The following is a 19754-nucleotide window of genomic DNA, read 5'->3' as shown; positions in this document are numbered from 1 at the left end:
GCAAGTCCACTCAGCTCCACGTCCTCCTGTACCACATCACTCCATCTCTTCTCTAGCCCGTGCCGCGCCCGTTTAGCCCCCTGGATCCGGCCGAACAAAAGCTGTTTAGGCATGCGGTGGCTGGGCATGCGGGCTACATGACCCAGCCAACGCAGCCTTGCCTGCCGGAGGAGCTCACTGATGGGACTTTGCCCAGATCTTTCAAGGACTTGTGAGCTCCTCACACAATCCAGCCTGGTTAAACCCAGGATGGATCGTAGGCAGGCCAGCCTAAATGTTTCCAACCGGCGAAGATGCTCCACTAGGGGGGTCCACGTTTCGCAAGCGTAGAGAAGGGAGGGAATGACCGTGGCCGAGAAGACCTGAAGCTTTGTGCGGAGCGACAGACCAGGTAGCTTCCACACAGCGTTACGCAACCGATGAAAAGATATTGCCGCTCGACTGATTCGGAATGAGACCTCTGCTGATAAACTGGAGCCGGTCATGAGCACACTGCCCAGGTATGGGCAGTGTGCAAAGACACACATGTATTCATAAACACAGGAAAATATAGACAAACACAAAATATCTTGTATCACCTTAACGGATTTCTGGGCAAGTGTTTTTAGCGAGCACCTATGAAGGCACACGAGGGGGTGGGTGGCCAGGTACATCGCCTTTGTCTCCCTAGTGGTGATGTTTATACACCGTACCAAGTACTCATCTGAGGCTGAGTCGAAGTAGGGGAGGCCCAGGACTGGTTAAGATAATCGTCACTGAGTAGGAATTTAACTCTTGTCGTCGGGTTTGTAACACAAAACGCTAACCGATGCACCACCACTGTCCACTGCTACACACACACAAACATAGATACAGACAAAAGACAAACATAGCGAGACACACAGAGACACATTTTGTCCCGAGGCAGCTGCCTAGGGACAGCGAGCGACGTCCGGATGCCCCGCCACGAAGCGCACCTGGGTACTCGCTGGGAGGGTATGGGTCCTTCTCCTTGTCATCCTCTCCATCTGGGTCATCCAGAGGAATCTTCCAAACAGAAACGCACACGGACTTCAAACTTTCGTGACTACAGGAATTCATATTTTTGGTTCTTTCGGTAAAGTCACGAACATAGAAAATACAATAAAAATAAAAAATAATTAAAAATAAAAATAATAAATTGAATATAATAAAAGCAAAAAAAACCGCGATTTTTCCATCACAACACAAGTGGTCTTCATCTGGAAACCGCTTGCTTATTTAATTTTATTATCTTTTATTTAAATTTTATTTTCTATCTACATGACTTTACCAAAAGAACCAAAAATAGAAACGCACACGTAGATACAATCAGTGATGTTAGCCGTGCATGGGAGTCAAACTCAGGGGCATCTCAGCTTTACACCCGATAAGCGACTTACATCGCATCTCGTCTGAAACATTTAAAAGGAGCACGAGCTGTCCGGGGTAAATGACACTCACACACCTCACTCACCTCACTCACCTCACTCACCTCACTCACCTCACTCACCTCACTCACCTCACTCACCTCACTCACCTCACTCACCTCACTCACCTCACTCACCTCACTCACCTCACTCACCTCACTCACCTCACTCACCCCGCTTACCTTGGTGGTGCTGTCCGGGGTGATGGCCTTCAGCTCCATGATCTCCTCGGTTCCGTTGGCCTCCCGTGACTCCTCCTTGGGCTTCTTCTCGGGACTACCGCTTCTGGGCAGACAGTGCTCCGGTGACACCCGACACCCCCGTGCTCTCCCCCCCCTCCATGCATGCCGGGTTCTACGCACAAGCCCAGGATTTCCCATTCCAAACGCTCTCTCGTGGAGTAATCCACAGTGTGGACGCATCTTCCAGACAGCAAACCCAAATACACTCTAGCCCCATCAAGACTCTGCAGCTTGCTGTAGCAGAGTTCCACACAACTACACCGTCACCAGAATCTCAGGACTAATAAACTCTTGCCACCAACACAGATGCTGATCCCAGACCGAGCGTGTCAAACCCGGACGGCCGACAACTTTCGTAAAACAACCCTACATCTAACCGCAACCCTTATGGCAGAGGACTTTGTGTACTTGGGCCAGGTGTGGACAGGGACAGTATATACGCTTGTATGCCATACTCGCACTTTTCACAACGGTTCCTATTCCCATACCACGATGTTTCCACAGAGGGGAACCGGCAGTGAACTCGGGCTGCCAGACCAACAGGTTTCATAGTGGCCCCCCGTACCTGGCGATCTTCTTCCTCTCCTTCTCCTCCTCCGCTTCACGCTGAGCTGACGTGAGGCTCTCCGCGTCCGCCAGGTTGTCCACGGCGATAGCCAAGAACACATTGAGCAGAATGTCTGCACGCCGCGTCGCAGCGTCGCTCAGAAAAAAACACGCGATGACCTTCCTGATATTGCGGCTCAAATCTTTTTCTGCTCCTGTGGAGTCTTAACCAGAGCTCGGCTGAAGGGGCCACGCTGCCTTTTTGGCGAACCCATCATTTAATTCCCCGCATCCGTGTTTCTGCGGGCGGACGGCGGGTTTATGAACTCGTCCCTCGGTAACGTGCCGTGCAGACTCGTTAGAGACCTGTCGCGGGTCCCCGAGCTTTGGGGATAAGTGGTGCCCATCGGAGGGATTCACCAATGGGTCCAGTCGCCTGGATAGCGATGGCCGCTTTTCGGATATTAGCGCCGACCAGCAGGCTCACGCCTTCACTGAACTGCACCGATCGATCAAAGTTCCTACTCAAGTGAGCATTGAGGCGGTGCTCATCTCCTGTTTACAACCAGTGGTGGAAATTGCACATTCCTATGGCAGGGATGAGTCTATGCATCAGACAGCCATTATTGACTTCTCCACAAAGAGTTGCTTGTTTTTTCAACTCCAGAGGTTCTGTGGCTTCCTCCCAAACATCCCAATGCTGAAAAATTCCCTGAAAATGACTCACTTGGGATTAAACACGGCAGCAACATTGTACCCAACTGCAAAAAAACCTGGCAGGATTCTCCTGAAAAGGAGTCTTGAGGCCTTCCGGGGGGTAAGGCAGGATACAGTTCCCGCAGATGAAGAGGATGATGAAGTAGATGCAGACGAGCATCCCTGGGAAGGCAGGACCCCCGTACGCCCTGATGCCATCGTACATCACAGAGTTCCAATCCTCTCCAGTGAGGATCTGCGAAGGTGAGGAGGTGGGTGAGTGACAGAAGTGGAGAGAGAGGGTGGAGGGAGGGAGGGCGGTCACTCACCAATGTGCATGCGCGCACACATACGCATAGGTGCACAATCCGCAGGGACACACACATAGATGTCCACATACAAGAATACACATATACACATATAGTTCAAGACACATATTCCCGATGTAGTCTTTAACAGGCCATTCGGGCAAGTGCTGTTCATGATCGCCTATGAAAGCCGGCACAGCACATGAGGGGGCAGTGCAGCCAGTGCCACGCCCGGCTGCCTTTGTCTCCCCAGTGCAAATTTTTACACACCGCACCAAGTACTAATTTAAGGCTGAGTCGACCCCAGGGAAGCCCAGGACCGGTTCACTACATTATACTGCTCCCCACACTCACATACACTGATACAAACGTGCACAAACACACCCAAAGACATCCACACACACATGCACTTGGAAGGAAATTCTGGCAGGCCAAAAATGTTTTCCATTCTTAAAGTTACCAATGTTTTATTTAATAACGAATCTGGCTCTATTGAAAACACAGAAAACCAAATAAATCAAGCACACCTCCAAAACCAAATCCTTCTTAAGCCTGGTTAGACCAGAAAAGAGTGATGTTAGCAAGCACCTATTAAGGTCGGCAAGGGACTTCTCTGGGTGGTGTGACCTCAGTCTTGATGTTGGTTGATGATCACACCGTGATACCACTTACAGATTTTAGGCTGAGTCAACATAGGAAATACCAGTGGCCATCATAGCTAGGAATGTAACTTAAATGCTCACACACACTCACATAAACATGCGTAGACTTCCTCACATTCACAACAACAGCTGCCATTCGCCGTCTAAGTGGTGGTGACATCACCATGGCGCTTGTGCCAGGCTCGATGCACTTTGAGGCCACGTAAAATATCGAAGGCCCGCTGGCAGGAGGCAGTCATGGGACAGACCCAGGTCCCATGGGTTGACTGACTGAGATGACTGGCAGATGCACCAACTGTGCTCTCCACTGTTGCAGCTCTCTGTGCTTTATCAACCCGGCGTTCCGCTCATTATTGTGAGCATTGCTCCTCTCTCCAACTCCCCAACAGCATCTTTCATGAACCTCCTCCACAGAGGCCAATCGTGACACTGCTCGTACCGGTCATCAGCAAGGCTACTCAGCTCCACATCCTGCTGTACCCACATCAGCCCATCTCTTCTCTGCCCGTGCTGCACCCGTTTAGCTCCCTGCATCTGACTAACCATGACACTCATCCGCTTACAGCCATTCACTCAGCCAATCACACTCACTGACCCACTCATCATCACGCACCTGGAAGACGGTGAGCAGCGCAGTGGGGAAATTGTCGAAGGACGAGCGGCGGACCTGCGTCTCGTCGAAGTTGAACTTGCCCCCGAAGAGCTGCATCCCGAGCAGCGAGAAGATGATAATGAAGAGGAAGAGCAGCAGGAGCAGCGACGCGATGGATCGCATCGAGTTGAGCAGCGATGCCACCAGGTTACTCAGAGAGTTCCAGTACCTGGGCCGGGCAAGAGGGCACAGGCAGAGTGGTAGGGTCAGGGTTAGGATGAGAGTTGAGGTTAAGATTACGGTGAGTGTTGTGTTTCGGGGTTTGGGGTAGGGAAGGTATTCGCTGTGTGTACGCCAACGCTTATCAAGAACGAATCTTTTCAGTTGCGTGCCACGCCAAGGACACGCATCCTGAGGCGCTCAGTCAGAGTGGCGTCGAGCGAGCGTCGGTGCAGGACGGCGGGCGACGGCGCTTCACCTCGTGGCCTTGAAGATCCGCAGCAGCCTGACGCATCGGAGCACGGAGATACCCAGAGGGGACATCACCTTCAGCTCGACGAGGATCGTCTCCACGATGCCGCCACATACCACGAAGCAGTCAAATCGGTTGAAGAGTGACACAAAGTAGGCCTGCAGGCCCAGGCTGTAGATCTTCACGAGCATCTCCAGGGTGAAGAGCGCCAGCAGAACCTTGTTGGCCGTGTCTGTGCGCAAGCCGCAAAGGGGCCAGACACGAATAATAGCAAAACACAAGGAAGGAAACAATCATGCACATGCACGGGTTACAGATAGACTTGCCACGTCACACAACAATGTAAAGGCAATGTGTGCAGTTGCGTGCAGTGAGTGAGGCACAAGTAGTGTGTTGCCAGGATTAAGGGGGTGTGAGTGAGATGTGAGTGAGGTGTAAGCATGTGCGAGTGGTACGAGTGTTGAATGTGAGTGAGGCGCGAGCGAGGGGTGAGTGAGTGTGTGAGTGTGTGAGTGAGGGGTGAGTGTGTGTGAGTGAGGCATCAGTGAGGTGTGAGTGTGTGTGAGTGAGGTGTGAGTGAGGCGTCAGTGAGGTGTGAGTGTGTGAGTGAGGTGTGAGTGTGTGAGTGAGGGGTGAGAGTGTGAGTGAGGTGTGAGTGTGTGAGTGAGGTGTGAGTGTGTGAGTGAGGTGTGAGTGAGGCGTCAGTGAGGTGTGAGTGTGGTGTGAGTGTGTGAGTGGTACGAGGGGTGAGTGAGTGTGTGAGTGAAGTGTGAGTGTGTGAGTGAGGTGTGAGTGTGCGAGTGGTACGAGGGGTGAGTGAGTGTGAGTGTGTGAGTGAGGTGTGAGTGTGCGAATGGTACGAGTGTTGAGTGCGAGTGAGGGGTGAGTGAGGCGCGAGCGAGGGGTGAGTGAGTGTGAGTGAGGCGTCAGTGAGGTGTGAGTGTGCGAGCGGTACGAGGGGTGAGTGAGTGTGAGGGTTGAGTGAGGGTTGAGTGAGGGGTGAGTGAGGGGTGAGTGAGTGTGAGTGAGGCGTCAGTGAGGGGTGAGTGAGTGTGAGGGTTGAGTGAGGGGTGAGTGAGGGGTGAGTGAGGGGTGAGTGAGTGTGCGCGTCGCGGTGCAGTGGCTGGCGAGCGGCACCCTGCACGTGCGTGAGCCACTGCATCTGCTGGTAGTGCTCCGAGGCGATGGTGAGCGTGTTGAGGAACACCAGCACGATCACCATCCAGTAGAACGCCGTCGACTTCACCGCCGCTCGGCACTTCCGGCGCCAGAAGCGGTTCCATCGACGCCACCGTCGGCTGTGGTTTCGGCGCGGAGGGAGGAACGTGCGTGCGTGTGCACCACACACGGAGACGGTAGTACACGAATATGAAGACGAATACAACACACGTACATACACGCATGCATACGCACGCACAGACACGCGTACCGACACGTGCACTCACACGCATACAACACGTGCACAAGCACACGCAAAGACAAAAACATGCACACAAGTGAACACATGCGCATGTGCGCATAAAAAACACACACATGCAGAAACACACACGCGCTCAAACACACACGTGCACACGCAGGCACGATGGACAGCGAGCGACGGGACAAGGGGAGTGGGCGTGAGTCAGTGGCACGGAGAGATCGCGAGCGTTGGCGGGACCGGCGAGTCACCCTCGAGAACCCACGGGGAGAGGACTCAGCCTTAAATTAGTACCTGGCGTGGTGCTGGCCTCGTGTGCCGTATTGGGCTTCGTAGGCGCTCATTAACAGCGCTTGCTCCAATGGTGTGTTAAGGCTATATGGAAATTCTTTGTCTCTGCGTTTGTGTGCAAGGAGTGAGCGGTAAGGGCTGGTGCTGGTATGTGTGTGTTGGTTGTGTGCGGAGGTGGAAAATAGGACAAGTAAAAGCATCTAACACCGCTCAAAGAGGTGACAGGTCAATATTCCCAAATTATAATTGGATAATCAGGCCTGGTGGCTCAGTGGTAGAGCGAGCAGATCGCAATCGAAAAGTTGCGAGTTTCAATTCTGGTTGGGGGTGACTGAGTCCATCATCTCTTCAGGGATGATAAAATAAGTACCACTTTGCAAAGATGCCAAAGGAATATGGAATTTCCATCACTGGCTGAGGGCTCGAGACAGGAGATGAGCACCGCATCAGTGGTCATGTGAGAAGAAACTTGCTGACTCTGACGCAGGGAGCCTCACTGCATCTCAAGATTATTTTAAGGAGGGGGCGGCAATTTCTGTGCTTCCCAATTGAGTTATTTGCGGTGTTGTTCAACATCCACTGTGATAGTGAAAAAAGCGGTGCAAAGCATTAATATGGTTAACACGCACGGCAGCATTGACCAGGGGGGCGGCCTGGCAGATTCATATGATTGGATGAAGAAGGAATCTGTGAGATTATCGCTGCGTACCGACACCGGAAATCGCTCCCGGAATGCATCGCAGCTTCTGCCAACGCCATTCGCTCGCCGTTGCGGCTACCGCTTGCGACGTTCGACCTCCGTATTTTCAGCGCCGCCACTCACGACGATCCGGCCAATCATTAGCGAGCGGCCGCGTTCATGAGTGAGCGATTGCGATCAACTCCATCAGAATCTGTATTTATCCTGGAGGAATCTGATGAGCTTTGAAGCTCTTTGTGACAGTTGTCCAGTAGGGGAGCAGGGTCAGCACCGACTATAACAAGCAACTTTGTTCGCTCCGAGTGCCAAATACCAATGAGTAAACAAAGACGTGCAGCATACTGCGTACCACAGCTTTGTCCAGACTACCAATAAATACCTTTACTTGTATGTATGTTGCATTTGTTTTCACACCGTACGTAGCCAACTGTGCTAATCGAAGGTGCAGGGGAAGGACAACAAACTAAACACAAAAAGCAGTTCGAAAGAAATGAGTTTTCATTTTAGATCAGCAACTCAAAGAGGTGAGAAGATGTGGTCATTCCAACGGGCCGGTGGTGATAAGTTGGGGGTGTGGATAAGGCTGCGAGCTGCTGCACCTGCGATGCTCTGCACCCCTGTGTGAGGCAACCCGTCCCGAGCGACGGGTTGTCTCTTCAGATACAGATTTGAAGTGGCCATGAACACAGAATGGCCATGAGCAGAGAAGCGATGCATGATGCCCGTCTGCTCCTTAAGAAGTGCTGCTTTTAAGCGGTGGCACCATCGACTAACCTGTATTTAGACTTGGAAATTCTGTGCCTGTAAAGACATAGACAACACACCACCATGCATGAGCCACTGGGACGGGAGCACGACGACACTGCATGCTCACAGCGCAAGACGATGACGCGACGGAGGGGACGACAATGACCACCGCGGTGTTGAAGTGTGGGCTGGCGCGAGACTCACACGACCCGGGCGCAGACCGAGAGGCTCTCCAGCTCCCCGCTCCCCACGTTCTCCGTGTTGGCCGACTCCGACTCACTCGCCGGGGCGCTGGCTGTCGCACGCAAACAACAAACAGAACAAGAATCCCCGTGTAGACTCAAGAGGCAATTCGAGAAAATGTTGACACTTCGTAGGCCACGGTCCTCGAAATAATCTGGCCAGGCCATCGTGAGCGCTCATTCGCATATATACATTGTCAATGTGAAGACGCACACAAACACTTGCCATGTTTCCGGGTACCCAAGCGTGAGATAAACACATGTACACAGGCGCACACACACAAAGATCCGCGTATCGCCTTAACAGACTATTGGGGCAAGTGCTGTTAGCAAGGACCTATGAAGGCTGGCATGGCACACGGGGGGGGGGGGGGGTGGGTGGCCAGCACCACGTTAAACCACCTTTGTCTCCCCAGTGGCAATATTTCAACCCCCGCACTTGATACTCATTTAAGGCTGAGTCGACATAGGGGGGGTCCAGGAACTCACGCCGCCAGGTTCGTAGTGTAGTGCACTAACCACTACCCTACCGTTCCCTGCACACACAAAGACAACGATCCCCCGAAAGCCTTTAGACTGTTGGGGCAAATGCTGCAAGAGAGCAATGCTTATTTCACTTGCTTATCCAGCAAAGCCTCGCTGAGTCTCAAGACTCTTTTTAATGAGGGTCCTGCTGAAGATTTCTCAGAAGGGGGTGACAAATGTTGCCGAGTCAATTCTACGAACTGTGTTGAGCTGAGGAGCCTGTGCTGCTGCTGCTGCCCCGTGATAGGCCAGAGCGTGGCAAGCGGAGGCTGTGAGCCACGCTGCGCACAGGCCGTTAATGCAGTCATCCGATGCTGCCTCCGGGAGACGTCACCGAGGGCAATGCGAATGAGACTTTTTCAGTGGTTACGCCGCGGCCCAGAAATAACGTATTCGCCGCTTGTTGCAGAGGTTCGCAGCTCCAATTTGGCAGGCCGCCATAGTTATTACTGTGGCTGTATTAACGGCAAAATACTCCACTGCTTCACTCACAAAGGACGTTAAATATTTCGGAACATCATTTGAAATTAGTAGAAGGCCACTGCATGGTGGTGCCACGGTACAAATTTGCCTAATTAGAAAAATTTAACTGAAAATGACTCAATTGGGATCACACTCAGCAGCAATCATCACCCTCTGCAGGCAGATTAATGCCCGCTTGCAGACCAGGTGGCGAGTCGCCTATTTCTGCGCAGGGACAGCTGCCACTGGGGGTGCCCTTTATAACGTGTTGAGATCAGATGCAAGTCGCCTAACTCGTGTAACGTGCTCTGAGGCGCCACCCCCGGTGTATAGCAGAGCTGCTCAATCAGAAACAAAACCGTGATCATTATGATTATATATTATTTATACCATTAAAATGTGTGTGACCATGCCATTACGTGTTTGATCCATGCGTGTCAGTCGACACCGTGGACACAAGATGTTCCATCTCAAGGGATTTCCCAGGTGAAATACTTTAATTTGAAAGAAAAAGGAGGGTCATATACCAACTCATGCTTATGTGCCAAGAATAGCTGCACACAGACACGCACGTGACATTTTAATTAAAATACCACTTATTTTTAATGCATGTCACATCTAAAAAAAAATGGACCGACTTGCTTTATCGGTGCGTCTATGCATTGCTCACCATCGGCAAAACCCATCTCACCAACGAGGTGAGGTGAGGTGATGCAGGAGAGTACGGGGGGTGGAGGCATGGCCACAGATGAATGATTTCCCTCATCACGTCTATTGCATGCCAATCATTACCATGAGTTCACTCGTCAGAGTAAAATCACAAATTACCAGTGGGGCGCGATGATGTCAAATGCCCCCACGGCTGACGGCTTAAGCGTGCCATTTTTTTAATATTTCAGATAATTAACAATCGCACGGCAGGTCAAGGTCAAGAGGTCATCATGGCCAATGGCACTGCTGCCACCATGTGCAGATGAAACTTCACATCGGACCACATTGTTTTATTTTTTAATGTGCTTGCCGAGCACAGGCCCACAAGCCCACGCGTAGTGTATGTTTGCATGTTTGTATGTATGTACGTATGTTTGTATGTATGTTTGTATGTATGTTTGTATATATGTTTGTAGTTGAACTTCTGTCACGTTGTACGTTTATGTGGAGAGATAGATATGGGAAGCAGGCATCGCGCCTGCTTGGTCATCTCGCTACGGAGTCTCCCGGCTCCGTCACGAGAGTGCCGCTGCACTGCTGGGTTTGGCCAATCCTCTTGGGCATGAAGCAGTAAGGGGAAGAAATGCCACTCCAACTTCACACGAGTTTTGCTTTCCTATCTGAATGCAAACTTCTATTAACAAATAAAGCCAAAAGTCCAAGTGATTATCTGATCAAATGAGCATTGAGGCAGTTCGCATCTGTTTATAGCCCTGAGCAAGTGATGGCAATTCCACATTTCTATGGTGAGGGTGAGTTTATCCATAGGAAAACCACTGATGATTGTCCCCATAAAGTGATGTGCATTCTATTGCCCCTGAAGGGATGATGAGTTGATCCACCTGGCTGATAACTCACAGGTACACACACGCAAACACCACAGTGGTCTCAATGGAACCAGAATTATTGTTGGAAGGTCATAGAATAATAACAACAGATCGAACTGAGACAATCGAAGAATCTTTAAAGTTGATTGCATGAGAATGTATCCTGTGAACCAATTCAAATATTCACAGCAAAGCTCTCTGCTCCGCCTCACATTGCATTGTCGGAGTCGGCCGCCTGGAGAAGCCGTCCACCAAGGAGACGTAGCAATTAGATCAGTTCTTGGGCGGCTTGTTACATCCCAAGATCGTAACAGATGGCGGTGGCTGGGGAGACTTTCATCCATCAGTGGAATGACCATGGCTGATGATGATGATAATGATGATAGGATGAATATTTCTTCATCAACTACTTTCGATTGCTCCCTCATTCTACCTCAATTTCCCTTGCTAGTTTCTATACAATACTTATATTTCCAGCTGGCCTATGCACATATATAGCGAGAGGGAAGCTGCTCTACATTGAGTGTGGATGAAATTTCTCGACTGACCCAGAGGTCAGGGCGAGGAGAATGAGGGTTCACGGTGAAGCAGGGCACAGGGTGGCCAGCCAGGATCCGAAGGTACCCTGCGAGCCCCTTTCAGGACTGCTCCCCCCCGTCCCTACGTTCCCAGCCCCCCTAAAAAGCAAGCTTGAATATTATATATTCATGCGATCTAACCCCAAAAAACCCGTGCTATGGTTGAATGCTTATTTTGCCAACAATGCAGAGATAATTAGGAGTCTGCGGGTCCGGCCACCAATCACTGCCACAGTCACAATGACCGAATCTTTTGTCTCACATTGCACTGCAGGTCACAAAAAAACCCCTCACTAAACAAAGACCCCCCATACAACATTCACAGACGACTGTAGGCCAGCACACACACACACAGACACTATATACCTCACTCTAAATACTGTTCACTCTGCCGCTTACAGGGCCCTAATTGAGGGGAAGTGTCTTCTTGAAAGGATCTCTTTGCAGGCGACACTAATTATATCTCACACCTCGCGCGCAGCAACACCCCTAGAGGTCACAGCCCTCACATGCTCGAGTTCATCCGACCGCCGCGTGGATTCGGCTGCCACGTGAGTGACACGCGCTCCGTCATCATGAGACGTGGTCTATCCGATGCTGGGCACAACAAGACACTTCTCCCTCACTCTCTCAATCACCCACTCAACCACCCACTCACTCAATCACCCACTCAACCACTCACCCACTCACTCACTCACCTACCCACTCACTCACCCATTCTCTCATTCGTTCTATCACCCGCTCACTCAATTACCCACCCACTCACTTAATGACCCACTCACTCACCACGCTGCAGAACAGAGGATAAGATACAAACACGACGCAGAAATGTGGCCGACCCAGGAATCGAACCCAAATACTTTTTGCTTGGAGGCGCTACAACTGTTACCACTGCACCGACCAGCCATCATAAAAGTGTACGTGGCGCGTGTATTTAAGGTAACCGCTAAAATAATGGGAACCATTTTTTTTTTTACCAGCTACCTTGAAGCAATTACCAGTCATGCAAACGAACCCATTCTGAGAGCCGTCGTGGAATCTATTCCCTCTTGCCGCTCGCTCCCATTAAGCCAACAACGACGTTTCCCAAAACGACTGTAAACAGTAGAACAACAACAACACAGCAAACGGTGGTGGCGGTGGCAGCAGAGCGTGGGCGGAGAAGGGTGGGAGGGAGGGAGTGGAGGGACGGTGACTGCTGCTGGGGGACCTTTAAGGACCCCTGCCGTGGGGGTGGGGGCCACGTGCACACGCGAGGCCTAAACGTCCCCACCAATTAAAATGCTCACGTGCCTATTCGCTGAGGAATGTCGCTACTCGCGTTATTACTCCGTTACCCGACCAGGTGGCTGCTCAGTGGCAGTGAGCGGCTTGCAGTTGGAAGGTCAAGAGTTCAACTCCTGGTTTACATGGTTGACTCAGCTCATCATCCCTCGTCCATGCGGAGTTTATCACGTGAGTACCACTTTGTGGTTGTCCTATGGATAGACCTGCCCTCGCAATAGAAATGTGGAACTTCCAGCACTGACTCACGGGTGAAAATGGGAGCGGGGTACCGCCTCCATGCTCATTGGAGGGGACATCGCTTTGGCTTTGGATGTAATCTTTTAAAACAGGGCCCTGCATTCATAAACAACTCAATTTATCTTCCCTGATAAAATACCAATATCCGTGGTCCCAAGGGGGGTGGGGGGGGCGATCACCCTCATCTCCTCCCCGCCCGTCGGCTCTGCCACCGCATCAATGATGCGAGGGAGTCATTGCTCCACCACCCATACAACCTCTCCCTCGCTTCCTCACCGAGGCGTGCCTCCTCCTTGCCCTCCTCCTCGTTCTCGGGGTCGATGTCCTCGGCCTGAGTGATCCAGTCCAGGTACCCCCGCAAATCCTCCTCCAGCTGCTGCTTCTCACGCAGTTTCTGGAAGTCGCCCCGTGCTTTCGCCTTCTCTCGCTCCTTTGAGAATTCCCTGCGAGGGCGACAAAGGAGGGGGGAGGAGCGGGGAAGAGGAGGAAATCGCACCGTAAGTACGCGGCGACATGGCCTGGTAGTACACAGGTTCGTTGTTCAGTTAAGGCAGGCCGCCCTGGTTAATATTGCATTGCTGCCCGCAGAGTCATCAATCACAACAACAACAACCGCCCGTTCGCTATTAAGTGGCAGTGACATCACCACGGTGCTCGTGCCAGGCTATGTGCACTTTAAGGCCGTGTGAAGTATCGAACGCCCACTGACAGGAGGTCACGGGACAGACCCAGGTGCCAGGGGTTGACTGGCCTATGCACAACCTTGTGCCCCCTATTGTGCCAACTTGCTGTGTTTATCCTTCTGGCGCTCTGCACCACCTCACCATGCAAAGCCTCACCACACACAATCTCATCACACACAGCCTCACCACTCACAACCTCACCACTCACAACCTCACCACTCACAATCTCATCACACACAGCCTCACCACACAGCATCGTCACATAGCCTCACCACAAAGCCTCATCACACAGCCTCGTCACACAGTCTCACCACACACAATCTCATCACACACAGCCTCACCACTCACACAACCTCACCACACACAATCTCACCACACAACCTCGTCACACACAGCCTCACCATACAACCTCACCACACACAGCCTCACCACACAGCCTCACCACACACAGCCTCACCACACACAGCCTCACCACACAGCCTCGTCACACACAGCTTCACCACACACAGCCTCACCACACAGCCTCACCACACACAGCCTCACCACACAACCTCACCACACACAGCCTCACCACACACAGCCTCGTCACACAACCTCACCACACAGCCTCACCACACACAGCCTCACCACACAGCCTCACCACACAACCTCACCACACAACCTCACCACACACAGCCTCATCACACAACCTCACCACACACAGCCTCACCACACAACCTCACCACACAACCTCACCACACACAGCCTCATCACACACAGCCTCACCACACAGCCTCACCACACACAGCCTCACCACACAACCTCACCACACACAGCCTCATCACACAACCTCACCACACAGCCTCACCACACACGTGCCATATTTAGCCACGATGATGATGTTAACGACACAGTTATCATCACAAATTATGATGTTACAGTATTCACTCATGAATCCCAATCAAATGTATTTATCATGGAGGAATCCGATGAGCTATGAAGCTCTTTTCCACAGATGTCCAGCAAGTCACAATGAGCATGACAGTCCCGGTGACGGCGACAACTTCTCCGGCGATGACGGTGATGCCACCTCGGTAGAGGTGAGTAACGCACCCGCTCAGCACTCCCAAGACGAGGTTTAGAACGAAGAATGATCCAAAGATGACGAGACTGACGAAGTAGACCCATGGCAGTTCGTAGCCAATGGCGTCTTGCATCTGAGGGAGGTGAACGAGGGGCGGGGGCACGCAGAGTGAGCCGTCGCAGCGTCAAGGAACCACCGCAGCCACCAGAGCCACCGACGCAGCCTCCCCTCCGCAGCCTCCCCCACTGCCTCCCCCACGCAGCCTCCCCCATTGCCTCCCCCACGCAGCCTCCCCCACGCAGCCTCCCCCACGCAGCCTCCCCCACGCAGCCTCCCCCACGCAGCCTCCCCCACTGCCTCCCCCACGCAGCCTCCCCCATTGCCTCCCCCACGCAGCCTCCCCCACGCAGCCTCCCCCCCGCAGCCTCCCCCACTGCCTCCCCCACGCAGCCTCCCCCATTGCCTTCCCCACGCAGCCTCCCCCACGCAGCCTCCCCCACGCAGCCTCCCCCACGCCTCCCCCACACAGCCTCCCCCACGCCTCCCCCACGCCTCCCCCACACAGCCTCCCCCACGCAGCCTCCCCTCCGCAGCCTCCCCCACTGCCTCCCCCACGCAGCCTCCCCCATTGCCTCCCCCACGCCTCCCCCACGCAGCCTCCCCCACGCCTCCCCCACTGCCTCCCCCACTGCCTCCCCCGCGCAGCCTCCCCCACGCAGCCTCCCCCACGCAGCCTCCCCCACGCAGCCTCCCCCACGCAGCCTCCCCCATTGCCTCCCCCACGCCTCCCCCACGCAGCCTCCCCCACGCCTCCCCCACTGCCTCCCCCGCGCAGCCTCCCCCACGCAGCCTCCCCCACGCCTCCCCCGCGCAGCCTCCCCCGCGCAGCCTCCCCCATTGCCTCCCCCACGCCTCCCCCACGCAGCCTCCCCCACGCAGTCTCCCCCACGCAGCCTCCCCCACTGCCTCCCCCACGCAGTCTCCCCCACGCAGCCTCCCCCACGCAGCCTCCCCCACGCAGCCTCCCCTCCGCCAGGGCCCACAGCTGCTGCCTGGAGACGCGCGGCGACCTCCACGGCCTACCCGGAGAGTCTCATCCCCACCATCTGGTCTTAGACAGACTCACACAGAGACCCATAGACTCACACTGAGACCCATAGACTCACACAGAGACCCATAGACTCACACAGAGACCCATAGACTCACACAGAGACCCATAGACTCACACAGAGACCCATAGACTACCAGAAATCCAGACTCACACAGAGACCCATAGACTCACACAGAGACCCATAGACTCACACAGAGACCCATAGACTCACACAGAGACCCATAGACTCACACAGAGACCCATAGACTCACACAGAGACCCATAGACTACCAGAAATCCAGACTCACACAGAGACCCATAGACTCACACAGAGACCCATAGACTCACACAGAGACCCATAGACTCACACAGAGACCCATAGACTCACACAGAGACCCATAGACTCACACAGAGATGCATAGACTCACACAGAGACCCATAGACTCACACAGAGACCCATAGACTCACACAGAGACCCATAGACTCACACAGAGACCCATAGACTCACACAGAGACCCATAGACGCACACAGAGACCCATAGACTCACATAGAGACCCATATATTAATATATAAACCTATATACTTACACAGAGAGCAATAGACTCACACAGAGGTAAGTGAGCAGGGGGCAGGGCGGATGTGGGGAGCTTAGGGGAGGTGAAGTGGGGCAACAGAAGACATGGGGAGGTAAGGAGAGGTGAGCGGAGACACGGGGAGGTGTGATGAGGTGAGGGGCACTGGAGGCTTGAGCCTCAGCGTAGTAGCAGTAATGGTAACGATGGTGACAGTGACGTTAATCTCGGAGGCGTCACCCAGTAGAGCACGTCGGTCCAGCCCTCCATGGTGATGCACTGGAACACGGTGAGCATCGCGAAGCCGAAATTGTCGAAGTTGGTGATGCCCTCGTTGGGGCCGGCCCATCCCGAGCGGCAGCTCGTGCCGCTGCCGTGGCACTGCCGCCCGTGGCCCAGGTACGCGCACGGGGCCGGCTCGTCCTCCGCGATCATCTCTGTACGGGGGGGGGGGGGGGGGGGGGATGGAAGAAGGAGGGACATGGGTGGTACATACGGACAGGTCACCCCCATCTTTTATCCATTTATTTTATGTTCTACAAAATAATGCCGGTGAACAGAGTGTGGAACAACGTGGACATCCAGAATAAAGACTTAATTTGAGACCCAAACATCACACCTCCTGGTTACCCCACATGGATCCCCTCGACTACTCCACATGAACCCCCTTGGCTGCTCACCCCTCCAAATCCGCAAGCAACTATTAAAGCCGGCACAGAGCACGACGGGGTGGTGTGGCTAGGACGGCGCCCAGCCGCCTTTGGCTCCCCAATGCTGGTGCTTACACACAGCACGAAGTCCTAATGCAAAGGCTGAGTCCACATAACGAAGCTCCAGGACCAGTTCAGATATTCGTCATTAATGTTAGCTGTGAGCAGAAAATATAAATTGGGCCGCCGGGTTCACACTTGATGGTGCAGCGGACTAATCGCTGTGCCACCACTTCCCGCACACACAAACAAAGACAAAGATCCCCCCTATAGCCTTAACATACTTTTGGGAGAAGTGCTGTTAGTGTGCACCTACGAAGACCGGCACGGCACACGAGGGGGTGGGTGGCCAGCACCACGCCTGACAGCATTTGTCTCCCTCGTGGTGATGTTTACACATTACCTCCGATTAGCACGGTTGGCTACGTACGGTGTGTAAGAAGGTCAACATCCACACATACATTACACCAGGTACTCATTTGAGGCTGAGTTGATCTAGGGGAGGCCCAGGACCGATTCAGATAATCGTCACTGGTGTTGGAGGCAATGAGCGGAAATCGAACTCAGGTCACCGGGTTTGTAGCGTAGCACACTAATGAACCGCTACACTATCGTTCCCCATGTACACGCACCCACACCCAGCCACAGACCCACACACACACCCGAGTAGTTGAGGAAGCAGGTCTTGTGCATTCTGCCCATGAAAAGCTCGAGGCCAATGATGGCGTAGATGATGATGACGAAGAGAACGAGGAGGGCGATGTGCAGCAGAGGCACCATGGCCTTGATGATGGAGTTGAGGACGACCTGAAGACCTGGGCAGAGAGACACGAGTTCACATGGCTCCACCACCACCATTTGTGGCTCCAACAACTCCACCATATATGGCTCCGCCTCCACCGAACACGGCTCCACCACCACACATGACTCAACGAACACCACCATACACCGCTCCACCACCACTCCCAAACATGGCTCTACCAATACCAATATACCAAGATCCGCACTTCGCCACTAAGTGACAGTGACGTCACCACGATGCCTGTGCCAGGCCAGGTGCACTTTGAGGCCACGTGTAGTGTCGAAGGCTCATTGACAGAAGGTCACAGGAAAGACTCAGGTGCCATGGGTTGACGGACAGATATGACTGGCAGATGCACCAACCGTGCTCACTACTGTGCCACCTTACTGTGTATTAGCCGCCCGGTGCTCCGCTCGTTGTTGTGAGGGTAGTTCCTCTGCTCTCCGTTGTTGTTGGAGGGCGACTGCCTCCAACTGCCCAGTAGCGTCCTTCATGGGCCTCCTCCAAAGAGGCTGTTCTTGACACCGCTGGTATCAGTCTTCAGCAAGTCCACTCAGCTCAGTTTAACACGTAGGCAGTTTAACACTCAGCTCCACATCCTAACGTACTGCATCAGTCCATCTCTTCTCCAACCCATGTCGTGCCCGTTTAGCCCCTTCTATCCGGCCAAACAGAAGCTGCTTGGGCATGGAGTGGCTGGTCATTTGGGCTACATGACCCAGTCAACGCAGCCTTGCCTGCTGGAGGAGCTCATTTGTGAGCTTTTCATACGATCCAGCCTGGTTAAACCCAGGATGGATCGGAGGCAGCCCTGCCTGAATGTTTCTAACTGGCACAGATGTTCCATTAGAGGGGTCAACGTTTCATAGGCATAGAGAAGGGAGGGCAGGACTGGCCGAGAAGATCTGAAGCTTTGCGTGGAGCAACAGTACAGGTTGCTTCCACGCAGTGTTATGCAGCCGATGAAAAAATAATGCCACCCGCTCCACCACCACCACCACACACGGCTCCACCACCACCACCACCACCACCACACACGGCTCCACCACCACCACCACCACACACGGCTCCACCACCACCACCACGCGGCTCTCGGGACTCACTGGGCACCCCAGACACGAGTCGCAGAGGCCTCAGCACGCGGAACGCCCTCAGGGCCTTGACGTCGAAGCCGCCCCCCTTGCTCGCCATCACGGCCCCACCTCCGCCATCGTTCACCTTGGTCGTGTGCTCGAGCACCACGGAGAAGAGCCTGGGGGACACGGGGGTTGGTGGATCACGCAGGGATGAGCCAGAACAATGTATCCACTCTACTGCCACCTTTTCCACTGCACAGTCAGCCTCAGCCTATCTCATCTGTGCGGTACACTGTAATACAATCCAGCACTTGTTTTTTGTAAACATTTTACTATGAACGATTTAAAAGTTATTTGTAGGAGAGTACTTTTGTTATTTTTTCTGTTTATTTTATACGAATTGCTTCTAGTCAGGTGTTTTGCCCCGAGTTTGATTTCTATTTTCTTTACTTGATGTTATTGATTTGATGATTTTGCTGGCCCAGGTCGGACTATTCTTGAAAACGAGAATCTCCCGGTCTCTTGCGCTCTCCAGGTTCAACGAAGCAAACTTCCAACACAGGCAGCTGCGTCATGCCCCCTGCATTCTCCCAATCCCCAGCGCCGCCTCTGCCCTGCCGTGACACCGAGTTGGATCGTGTTGGGTGAGCCGCGTTGTATGAAGGGTTTAGTATTGGGTGAGCCGCGTTGTATCAAGGTGAACGCCTTTATTGTTGGGCAGCGAGGAACGGCAGAGGAGGGCGATGTTGAAACACACGTAGGAGGCAAGGGTTGGCAGATCACTCGGA

The 19754-nt window shown here is 53.3% G+C and overlaps 1 protein-coding gene across 6 annotated transcripts in view; it reads right to left on the bottom strand.

Annotated features, from left to right (window-relative positions):
- The window catches only part of LOC144721407 (voltage-dependent L-type calcium channel subunit alpha-1D-like), a 192132-nt gene that overhangs the window by 79996 nt on the left and 92382 nt on the right, over window positions 1-19754 (bottom strand). For 5 of the 6 annotated variants that reach the window (XM_078599002.1, XM_078599004.1, XM_078599005.1 and 2 more), the window contains 14 exons: window positions 18994-19142; window positions 17751-17903; window positions 16619-16815; window positions 14745-14848; window positions 13246-13412; window positions 8305-8395; window positions 8128-8154; window positions 6083-6243; window positions 4952-5177; window positions 4495-4702; window positions 3047-3167; window positions 2235-2349; window positions 1610-1712; window positions 957-1026 (listed from right to left, as the gene is read on the bottom strand). In XM_078599002.1, the coding sequence (XP_078455128.1) occupies window positions 957-1026; window positions 1610-1712; window positions 2235-2349; window positions 3047-3167; window positions 4495-4702; window positions 4952-5177; window positions 6083-6243; window positions 8128-8154; window positions 8305-8395; window positions 13246-13412; window positions 14745-14848; window positions 16619-16815; window positions 17751-17903; window positions 18994-19142 (1892 nt within the window). The remainder of the gene's footprint in view (window positions 1-956; window positions 1027-1609; window positions 1713-2234; window positions 2350-3046; window positions 3168-4494; window positions 4703-4951; window positions 5178-6082; window positions 6244-8127; window positions 8155-8304; window positions 8396-13245; window positions 13413-14744; window positions 14849-16618; window positions 16816-17750; window positions 17904-18993; window positions 19143-19754) is intronic. The other variant, XM_078599007.1, reaches the window with a different exon arrangement.

The sequence above is a fragment of the Lampetra planeri genome, chromosome 11 (assembly GCF_965212315.1).
Source record: "Lampetra planeri chromosome 11, kcLamPlan1.2.h2, whole genome shotgun sequence".
NCBI classification, from domain to species: Eukaryota; Metazoa; Chordata; class Hyperoartia; order Petromyzontiformes; family Petromyzontidae; genus Lampetra; species Lampetra planeri.
The sequence above is the reverse complement of the archived record's forward strand: the minus strand, read 5'-3'. Positions and strand labels throughout refer to the sequence as shown.